The 12,016-nt window shown below is 47.8% G+C and overlaps 1 protein-coding gene across 1 annotated transcript in view; it reads left to right on the top strand.

Annotated features, from left to right (window-relative positions):
* The window catches only part of MDN1 (midasin AAA ATPase 1), a 2,002,810-nt gene that overhangs the window by 167,218 nt on the left and 1,823,576 nt on the right, over positions 1–12,016 (top strand). The window contains exon 11 of the mRNA XM_085611158.1: positions 2,351–2,432. Coding sequence (XP_085467284.1) covers positions 2,351–2,432 — 82 coding nt within the window. The remainder of the gene's footprint in view (positions 1–2,350; positions 2,433–12,016) is intronic.

Consider the following 12,016-nt stretch of genomic DNA (forward strand, 5'->3'; position numbering starts at 1 on the left):
CAGAAAACGGATCCACAAGTGGAAACTCCACCCTCGAGTTCTCTTCCTGTTCTTTCAGATGTGGGGCTTTCCAGACATAGATCTGTTAACCACTCACCAAAACGCAAAATGCCCAAGCTTTGCGTCCAGGTATCCACACCCATTGTCCAGAGACAACGCACTATGGATAAATTGGTCAGGGATATTTGCCTACACTTTTCCACCACTCCCACTCATTCCACTAGTGGTTCGGAAGCTCAAACAGGTGTCCCTGACACTAATCCTATTTGCTCCCAGATGGGCCCGTCAACCGTGGTTCACCACCCTGTTGGAGCTATCAGTAGCCCATCATCAAAAATTACATCTTGCACCCAATATCCTCACGCATAACCGTGGAGAGATAATCCAGATCCCGGTCATCTCAACCTTGCGATCTGGCACCTGAAGTCCTAGTTTGGCTACCTCAATCTTCCGCAAAACTGCATGAACATTATCAACGAGGCTAGACGTCCTATTACAAGGGCTTGCTATGCAGCAAAGTGGAAGCGGTTTGTGATTAATTGTGAAAACAATCAAATCAACCCGCTTGATGCTTCCGTTAAAAACATCATCTGCTATTTACTGCATCTGCTGCGTTCAAATTTAGTGTATACATCCATATGCTTACATCTTGCTGCAATAGCCGCATACCTTTAAAATTTACAACATCTGTCTCTCTTTGAAGTGCCTGTTAAGGCATTTATGGAAGGACGCAGAAGAGTTATTCCCCTCCAAGACTTCCACCTGTCCCAGTGCGGAATCTCAATATTGTCCTCACCAGACTAATGGGTCCACCCTTTGAGCCATTGTATAAATGTGAGCTGCAATTTCTCACTTGAGTCGCTTTCCTCATAGCTATTACATCACTGGGGAGATTGGTGAGATTCAGCCACTAACCATAGAAGAATCATTTTTACAAGTGCACCAAAACAAAGTAGTTCTTCGGACTAATCCTAAATTTTTACCCAAGGGGATTTCTGCCTTCCATATCAACCAATCTGTTGAGTTGCCTGTGTTCTTCACTCAACCAGAGTCTGTGGCCGAACATGCTCTACATACCTTAGACGTTAACAGAGTTTTACTCTACTACATAGGACAAAACCTTTCTGTAAAACGAAACAACTTTGTGGTTTCTGCTCCACTTCATAAAGGAAATCCCATCTCACAATCCGGTATTGCACCGTGGATAGTCAAATGCTATGCAAAAGCGAAACTAACATTAACAGTTCCTCCTAGAGTGTACTCCACTCGCAAACTAGGGCCTTCTATGGCTTTCTTGGGAAACTTCCCTTTAGATGACATCTGAAAAGCTGCAACATGGTCTACACCTTACACATTCATAACACACTATTGTGTAGATATGCAAAACAGCAAGCTAGTGTGGGCCAGGCAGTTCTACGTACACTCTTTCAAACCACTGCACCAGCTACAGGTTAGCCACCGCTTTGGGAGATAACTACTATATAGTCTATGCAAAGCATGTGATCTACAGCTCACGTTCTTCGAATGGAAAATGCTACTTACCCAGTATGCATCTGTTCTTGGCATGTAGAGCTGTAGATTCACATGCGCCCACCCGCCTCCCCAGGTACCAATACCTGTTTCACTGATATCTTATTTAGATAGATACACATGGACATCTCTATTCTACTACTCTTACTAACTCCATTACCACTCTCTGCGGGAAAACAATCCAACAGCAGAGTCGCCGCCCATGCACACCATCCCCGAAAGGAGGAGTCACCTACCCTGTGACTGGAAAAGACTTCTTTGAAGAAAAACAAAGTGCAAACATCCAGAGCCAACACTCGATGGCATGCTATGCCAAGCATGTGAATCTACAGCTCTACATGCCAAGAGCAGATGCATACTTGGTAAGTAGCGTTTTCCTTATGTTGTATTTATTTTTAAGTATTGTGTATATACTACTCTTGAATTAATATTTACTCTTTATTGTTAAGATGACTGTTATACTGTACGTTCTCTCCCCACTCAATCCTTCAATTGTCACTTCAGCAGGCATCATTAGCATTTTAAATAGTACGACTCGACTAAAGTATCTCTCCAGTGCAGCCATGTATGTAAATAGATTGCTTTAAAGTGGTGTGCTTTGTCTCCCTACAAAGCAGATCTTTTGCAGAATCCTTTTCATAGGACCATTACGATGATTAGGATGTGTGTGCAGATTTCATTTGATAATAAAACATTACTGTGTAATATACTCGTTGACTTTCCATTCAAATTCTTCTGAATTTTTGCATGTAGACGTTTTGACAAAACATGTTTTACAGTGATTTGCTACTGATCAGTGTCATTTTTTTTCTTTGTCCAGAGATTTGCTAAAATGGTGCAACAGAATTGTCCACAACTTTGACTGCACTTCCCCAGATACTGCACTGAATGTATTTAATGAGGTAACAACGTTTTCCAGAAATGTTTTTATTCAGTGTTGTCCAGGCTTTAAATGTTTAGTACATGTGCTGCTGAGTTAAACCCGCAATTTTACTTGGCTCCCAGACATGAACCATGAGCTAAACTAGGGACCTCTTCTAAGCTTAATATTACACTAGAAAGGACATTTTGATGTTATGTTTTGTTTTCTTTTTTTTATTAGAGAAACCAAATAAACATACAAGCATATCACTTCCATAGTTGAATAGATCATATATCGCATTAATAAAATTATGGTAGAATGAACTCTAATCGAACCAGAGCAGTGCAGCCAATCGATGAGTCTGCCCCCTTAGACTAAGTTCCAAAAAAGGGTCTCTTCCTACCTATCTTACATATTAAATTCTTCTAGTACTCTAGCTGATCATAACTTGATATCCAGTCATCCCTCATGGACATGCCATTCGATGGGACTAGCCTGTTTGGGGATAAAGCAGATTTCACTCTTGAGCTTTTGAAGGAGAGCAGGGACACTGCTCGCTCTTTAGGCTATCTGCACCTCCTTGTCAACTGCACCAAACCTACCACTCCATTTGCAGCTTTAGCAGAGGTGCCCCATACCACCATCCAATCCAACCCTAGCATGGTGCCCAGAAGCTTTGCGGTCATGGTGCCCACTGGTCCCGGGACTAAGCTCTTTTGGCTGCTCAGTCCCCAGCCCCACCTGCATCCCGACCTGCCAACTCCTTTTAGCCTCACCTTTGTGGAGCACAGCCACCTGGTGGGAGGGAAGATCCAAAGATGATTGCCTGTTGGCTGGTCATAACATTAGTCAGTTGGTTCATGCACATTGTTCAGAATGTTCCTTTCTGCCAAGCCACACCTTCGGCCAGCTCCCATTTGTCTGGTGGATGACAATTTGTCCATCTTGCTGCGTGAAGCACAAAACCTTTTGCCAAGCTGGCTATCTAGAAGGTGCTTGTGCCAGAAGTAGGTCATAGTTGCTCTTCCCGCTCCTTTCGGGTTCCCAAAAAGGACAGAGGCTATTTTAGACCTGCGCGCTCTTAACGCCTTCCTCCAGAAGAAAAACTTCAAGATGCTCATACTGGCCCAGGTGTTGGCAGCCTGTGACACTAGAGACTGGATGTGCAAGATGTCTACTTCCATATATATACCTATCCTCCTGACCCATCAGTGCTACCTACAATTGGTGGTGGGACAAGACCATTTTCAGTTTGTTGCGCTCTCCTTTTGTCTCACTAGTGGCTCTTGGTTGTTCACCAAAGTGATTGTGGTGGTGGTAGCACACCTTTAAAGATCAGGTAGGACAGTCTTCCAATACCTTGATGATTGGCTGTTAAAGGCGAACTCGCCTCAGGCAGTTGTCGCCAAAATCCAGACTTTGAGTGGTATCAGCTCATCTCATGTTTGAGGTTTACTGTCAACGTCCCATCTGACTCCTCCCTAAATGCTCTGCTTCATTGGGGCCATTCTGGACAAGGTTCTGTTTTGTTCCTCTCCCACTGGAAGAAAAGAGTACAAGACATTCGGGCTGTGATCCCGATCGTTCAACCTCACTCATGGATTTCACTGAGGTAGACTGAGTCTGCTTGGATTGATGGCCTCCTGCATCCTGCTGGTTGAGCATACCAGGTGGACTATGCAACCTCTGTATTGGGACCTGAAGTCTCAGTAGACCCAACATCAAGGGGACCTTTAACCACATGCGTATTTTGAAGGAGACTGCAAAAGATCTGTAGTGGTGGTTACTGTATCTTGACTGGACAAGCAGCAGACCCCCTCTCCCTTTCCGATACAAAGCTGACAGTGGTGACTGACTCGCTGCTGATAGGATAGGGTAGCCAACTGAGACTTGGAGATTAGAGGCCTCAGATCTTCAGTGGATCCACGGCCCCATATCAACCTTTTGAAGCTTAGTGTCATAAGCTTGGCACTGAAAGCCTGCCTTCAGTTTTTTTAAATGGAGGCTAGTATCTGTGCTCAAGAACAAAACCACTGTTCTGTGGTACTGAAAGAAACCGGGCAGATTAGGGTAACAAACCCTGTCCCTGTAGGCCTTGCACCACTGGAACTGGCTGGACCAACAAGGGATTTTCCTTGTGGTGAAACTGCTGGCATGATAACTGAATACCAGGGTGGATGAGCTCAGCTGTCTGTGGCTAGTGATCACGAGTGACCGTTACACCCAGCGGTGGCACAAGGTCTCTTCTGAGAGTTGGGAGAACCCTTCATCATGCCACAGTGGAGCCTTAACATGGCTCTTACTTTCCTGATGTACACTCATTTGAGCCACTTCATAGCTGTGTTACAGCTCCTCATCTTTAAGACTATGTTCCTTGTCATGTAACATGTGCAGTGTGATAGTGAGCTTCAATCTCTGTGTTAATCATCCATACGCCACTTTCTTCCCAGACAAACTGGTTTTGTGGACATGGGCATCTTTCATGCCTAAGGTTGTGACACCGTTCCATATTGGTCAGAAGCGTGCTTTGGTCCACATCACCCCTCTAAGGAGGAGAGACTCCATCTCTTGGACCCCAAAGGAGCCCTGAGTTTTTATATTGATTGTACCACAGAACACAGTTTGTACTATCAGCTCTTTGTAGAGTTTATTTGAGTGAAAAAAGGCAAAAATCATCTGGAACAAGACCCATTTCTTGCTGATTCGTGCTCTGTATTAAGATTTTCTATGCATTGGCCAAAAAGCATCAAGAAGGACCACAAGCTCATTCCACTAATGGATAAAACTGCTACAACTGTATTGGTTTGTGAAGTTTCTGACCTGGACATCTGCCAGGCAGCTACCTGGGGGTCACTACATATAGTAATGAAGCACTACTGTCCGGACAGCCAGTTTCGCCGAGAGGAGCATTTCGTCCGCTCGGTCTTACAGGACTTTTTGGTTTGAGCCCGGTCACAGATGCACCATCAAATAGGTACTGCTTTGGTATCTTTTTAAAAGGCGAGTGATTTGCGGTTAGATGTCTCTATGTAACAACTGTTAACTTTTGATAACACACCTTCCGGTAGAGACTCTTATCTAACCGCAGATTCCTCACTGACTCTCCCATCCTCCCAGTTCTGTGGCTGGACTTAATTCTTAATAAAATCCTAAGTCCAGGAATCTGTATACTGATAAAGTTAATTTGCTTTTGAGGTTCTGCATCTGTGGGTGTGGACAGCCTTGAAAAAGCAACTTGAAAACTGAAGTGGTGCCTGTATTGGTTCTTAACATTTTTGGAGCTTAATGGCATCAGTGTGCAGCACACGACGCCACCTACTGGCCGGCATAGGAACCGCCCAAACGTTTCCAGATCCACCACCTCCCCCAACCGTCCCGTTCCACAACCAATCGTGCCAGCACCCCCTTAGCCGCCCACCTGTTTGCATGCCCCGTTGCTCCGAGGTTGGACTGTGGTGAACAGAGGCCTGTCTGTCTGGAGCAGATTGTGCTAGAGTAGCATAGCTGTGTATGACCTGCAGGAGAAGAGCATTGATTCCATCACCAGAACCCAGGAACACTCGAGACCGTCCGCCGGACTCAGAAAGACCTAATTCACAATTGGAGAAGCTCCGTGGGTGCCTGCCGCCTCACTGCAGCATTCAGACTTCTGCTCACCAACAGGCGGAACTGTAGCTAGAGCAATAAGATTCATTGAGCCTAGGGGGTAATTTCTCTAACTAAAGGTGCTAGTGTGCTGAGATACTTTGGCCTTTTAAGAACTTCTAAGACTAGCAATTTCTAGCGGGACCTAACCTGAATGATCGACTCACTGTAATAGGCAATAATCACCAACCTTAGAAAAGTGAGTGATACCGGGATGTACCTGGATAAGTTCAAATTTTTTCATAAATGAAAGTATATGTCTGGACATTTATTTATTGGTTACTGAGCATATTTTGAGTTGTCACTCTGTACACCTTGCATCTACTCAGCGACTCCCAATCCCATTGAAGCCTGGACTGCTTGACCCACGCTACTGCTGAGAGTCAAGTGCTGAAGAGGTAGTACTTTGCTCAGTTTCTCAGAACCCATAGTAGATTGGGCTGTGAGACATCAGGAGTAAAAGGACACAACCCCAATGGTTGGGCCCAGTAGCCCCTGCTTGCTCCATGACCCTCAGCAAACAGGTTAAGACACTGAGCAAGCACCTCGCATGAATAAGAACTTAGTCAACAAATAGTGCATATAATTCATTTTTTTGATGGGGCAAACCACAGAGAGAGGTATTGTAGGAAGCTGGTTTTTTATGTAGTGGATGAAAAAGAGGTACACTGTGTTAAGAGTCCAGACAAAGCCTAAAGGAATTAAAGAGGCACAAATGACCCCCTAAATGCTCTTTCAGGTAGTGTGGGCGAGCAGTTGGGCATATCAGAGGGTACTGCTAAGCATTTATTGCACACACACAGGTAGTAAGTGAGACGCACACTCAATAAATAAAAATAACACATACTTTTATATGTATTTAGGTACTAAGATCATCTGAATCCGGTAAGTGCTTTTCGAGTTATGAATTTTTACAGTTCTTAAAAATGGACATGCTGCAATTTATGAAGCAGTAAGTTCGAGGCATGTGGGCTGCTGAATTCATATCTGTGCATAGATCGCCGCCTAGTGTTGGGTCCGGATGATTGCACATTGTTGTCCTGGAAGAGTCTTCGAAGTATCCTGAGATGGAGGACTCCTCCCCTGGACCACAGTGCGCATGGGCATCCTCTCCATCCCCAGATTGTTTTTTTCCGCCATTGGGTTCGGATGCAACTATCTTAGCTCAACTTCGGAATACTTAGTTTAGGCCAAAAGGCCTATAGTTTTCGTCAGTACAGTTACCGTTCGGTGTCGACTACTAGTCCTAGTGCTCCACACCCTTTTCAAACTTTCGATTCGAATTGGTCAAAACTTCGACGCTCCATCGACTATGGAATCGAGAACTCCGTTCAAGAGGTGTCCGTTGTGCCACGCCAAGTACCCTCACATCGACGTCCACCCGGTCTGTAACAAATGTCTCTCGCCGGATCACGACGAATCAAAATGCATGGCCTGCGCGCGGTTCCGATCCAAGAAAACTCTACGGAACCGACGGGCAGCGAGACTCGAGGCGCAGCAGGCAGCGCCCGCACCCACCAACATATTCAGCACCGAGGACGAGGACGCCGAGAGCGTGGAAGAAATACTATCTAGCCCCGCTTCGGAGCATGGTTCCCGATCGGACGACGATGACGAAGAGCTCTTTCGACGTGAAGAAGCCGTCGACGAGGTTGGGGACATCGACGAAGCCTATGGGGCTGAAAAAGACAGCTCTCCCGAGGAGTTAGGCCAATCCGTCGAAACGGAGGCCGAAATTAGTCGTCAGGCTCCGGTCGAGGGATCGCCTTCGGGCCTTACCCAAGACCTAATCCATGGTTCCTCGGCCCCGCCTTCGGCCCGGCACTGAACACTATGCAAGAGCCAATATTACCCAAGACGACCGGGTTGTTAAACCCAAAAACATCCATCGCTCCAGTCCCTTCAAAATCGAAAGCGAAACTGGTGGTGGTCGGATCAAGGGCGTCGAAACAGTCCGCTGCCCCGGCACCGACGCCGAAAAAAGTCGTCGGCTCCGAACGCGTACAGAAAGACTTCGGCGCCGAGCTCACCGCAGCAGACGCGGTCGACGCTCAGAAGAGGCGCGCCCTCGTGCACCACAAGGCACCGACACCTTCGGCGCCGACACCGAAGCCAGTGGCCTCCACAGTCAAAATGGCCGCCTCGGCAACGTCGACGCCTAAAGCACCGATGCCAAAGAAGTCCTCGACTACGTCGACTATCGATGCATCCCTTCAAGCCAGTGACCCCCCTTCCGACAAAAAAGTCGGGGTCGGCCTCCACACATACTACCAAGATGCCCACCAAACCACCATCTCAGTTTGCTGTGCAGCAGGTCTCTGCCTCTCTCCAACGTATCCGGGACCAGGTAGCCCTCCACTCTACCTCGGGTCCCCACACTACCTCACCCGGTACAGTGCACTCGGAGCCCACCAACGTCACCTTTGGGCTGCCACCGACATCGGCACCGAAACTCTTTCAAATTCGGACACGTGTCCTCCACACACAGTCCACCGCCTCTGGCCTAACAGAACACGACCCTTCAGAGCCACAGTTTATCGACGCCGACACTGGCAGGCTCATGCTCCACAAGCGCAAGATCACGCCAGTCAGGGAAGAGGTGCCATACAAAATTCCTCTTAAACGCAAGCTACCGGCGGAGCAGGAACAAGTGTTACAAGAACACTTCCATCCCCTCCAACTAGCTCCACAGTCCTTTTCTCCTACCCCTTCTGAATCGGACACAATGCAGGAATATGGTGGGGACGATACCATCTACCCCGGGGACGCAGATCCCGATGACACACAGGATCCTGATCAGGCATGGGATGACCCCACAGACCCAAGTGTCACGCCACATGCTCAGGATGCGCAACTCTACAATATTAAAACTTCTCCTACAGAGGACACGGCCGCATTTAATGCCCTTATCGAACGGGCAGCTGCTCATCATGGGGTGGAACTGCACTCTGACGCCATTGAGGAGGACTTCCTGCTTGACACTTTCGCATCTTCGGAAAGAACTGTCAAGACTCTGCCCATGCTTAAAGGGGTTCTAAAGCCTGCCAAAGACATTTTCAAGGACACCACAAGAGCCAGAGTGTTAAATCCCAGGATTGAAAAGAAATATAAGCCTGCACCTGGTGACCCTAAATACATTAGGGGTCAGTTGGCATTAGACTCTATGCTGGTTGCCAACGCTCGCAAAAGAGCCCACTCACAGACAACTGGTGACGCTCCTCCCCCCGACAAAGAGTCAAAGGTCCTTGAAACATCTGGCAAACATGTGGCAGCGAAAGCAGCCAATATCCTGCGCATCGCCAATACACAAGCACTCCTGGCACGTTATGACAGGTCACATTATGACACCCTAGAGTCACTGCTCCAACACCTACCAGAGGAGTATAAAGAGTCAGCAGAGCTCCTCATTAGAGAAGGACAACTCCTCACTAATGCGTCCATAAAATGCGCCCTAGACGCAGCTGACACAGCGGCCAGGGCAATAAACACAAGTGTCATGTTACGACGCCATGCCTGGTTACGCATCTCAGGCTTCAAACCCGAGATCCAAAACAATATCCTCAACTTACCGGTTAACACGGAATTTTTATTTGGCCCAGACGTTGACACTACCCTAGAGAAAATAAAAAAAGACACAGATACTGCCAAATCTATGGGGGCGCTACAAACCCAACAATTTCGTAGTGGCTCCTTTCGTCGCACTGGAAATAGGGGAACGTCAAGGGGCCAGGGGTCACAACAACAGTATGCTAAAGGTAGCACACAGACCACCTACGACAAAAACAACAGGGGTGGATATCGTGGATCCAGCGCCAAGGGTAGGGGACGTGGATATGGCAACACCAGGTCCTCCCCAAAAAACAAACAGTGACGCCCTCTCCCTACCCCCCGACCACTTAACACCTGTCGGGGGACGACTCCAGCTGTTCCTGCCCGCATGGAAGAACATCACCACGGACAGGTGGGTCAGGGACATCATTCAACATGGGTACTGTCTGGAACTAACTTCCACTCCACCCAACATACCACCAAAGCACCGTCCTATGTCAGCCGAACACTTAGATTTACTCCAGCAAGAAGTGCTTGCTATGCTCGCAAAAGGGGCCATAGAAGTAGTGCCCACCGCTCAGCAGGGCACAGGAGTGTACTCTCTGTACTTCTTGATCCCAAAAAAGGACGGCTCGCTCAGACCTATCCTAGACCTGCGACCCCTAAACCTATATATACTGTCGGAGCATTTCCATATGCTCACCCTCCAACAGGTTCTCCCACTACTCACTCAGGGGGATTTCCTAGCTACACTAGACCTGAAGGATGCATACTTCCACATACCAATACACCCTTCACACAGGAAATACCTCAGATTCACCATTCAAGGGAATCACTATCAGTTCAAAGTTCTCCCCTTCAGAGTAACAACAGCACCCAGGGTCTTTACCAAGTGCCTGGCGACAGTGGCCGCACATCTGCGAAGACAAAATATTCACGTCTTCCCTTATTTGGACGACTGGCTAGTTCAGGCCAAATCAGCACAACAATGTGCCGCCCACATGTCCCACACCATTCACCTTCTTCACGATCTGGGATTCTCACTAAATTACCCAAAGTCAAGTCTCCAACCTGCGCACGTACAACAGTACTTAGGCGCTACAATCAACACTCTGGCTGCCACAGCTCAGCCAACTTTAGTGAGAATCAACAGCATGCAACTGCTGATCTCAAAATTCAAACCTCAACTCTCCCTGCCGGCGCGAGTGTTCATGCAGTTGATAGGCATGATGGCCTCCTGCATCTTCATAGTCCCACACACGAGACTACATATGCGCCCGCTTCAGGAGTGCTTAGCACGTCAGTGGAATCAGGCTCAAGGACAGTTGAAAGACCTAGTGTTGGTGAGCGGTCGGGCATACAACTCTCTGCATTGGTGGAAACCACAAAACCTTTGCAAGGGCCGACCGTTCCAAGAGCCTGTTCCACAAATAATACTGACAGCGGACGCGTCTCTCCAGGGATGGGGAGCTCATGTACTCAATTACACAGTGCAGGGACTATGGACTACACAACAAAAGAAGATGCACATCAACCTTCTGGAACTGATGGCAATCTTCCTGGCAATGAAAGCATTCAAAGTACACCTGTGCAACAAGGTCGTGTTGATCCGGACGGACAACATGACTGCCATGTACTACATACAGAAGCAGGGAGGAACACACTCTCCACAGTTGTCTCATCTGGCTCAGAGCATGTGGAAGTGGGCCATTCAGAGGAACATATTCCTCATGGCGGAACACCTCCCAGGCAAAGACAACCAGATGGCGGATCTGCTCAGCAGACACAGCCACCAGATGCACGAGTGGGAGTATCAGTGCTCCAACCGTACTTCCAGCAGTGGGGTCATCCAGAGATAGACCTATTCGCCACAAGGGAAAACGCAAAATGCCAAAGCTTTGCCGCCAGGTTCCCACATCCACAGTCGCAGGGCAATGCGATATGGATGAACTGGTCTGGCAGATTTGCGTACGCTTTTCCCCCAGCGCCGTTGATACCGCTAGTGGCACGCAAACTGCGACAGCACTCTCTGACACTCATCCTGGTTGCTCCAATATGGGCACGCCAGCCATGGTACACCACCTTTCTGGAACTTTCCGTGGTGCCGCATCAAAGGCTGCGGATCAAACCCGCGCTTTTGACGCAGAACCATGGAGAAATTCAGCACCCAGATCCGCAACAGCTGAACATGGCAATCTGGCTCCTGAAGTCCTAGAGTTTGGCTACCTAAACCTGCCACCTGACTGTATGGAGATCATTAAGGAAGCTAGGAGACCCACTACCAGAGCTTGCTATGCAGCCAAATGGAAGAGGTTTGTCATTTATTTCAACAACAACCACATTAACCCGCTAGACGCATCTATTCAGAACATAATCTGCTATCTATTACACCTATACCGATGCAATCTGGCATACACCTCAATACGTGTC

This window comes from Triturus cristatus, chromosome 6, assembly GCF_964204655.1.
Source record: "Triturus cristatus chromosome 6, aTriCri1.1, whole genome shotgun sequence".
Taxonomy (NCBI): domain Eukaryota; kingdom Metazoa; phylum Chordata; class Amphibia; order Caudata; family Salamandridae; genus Triturus; species Triturus cristatus.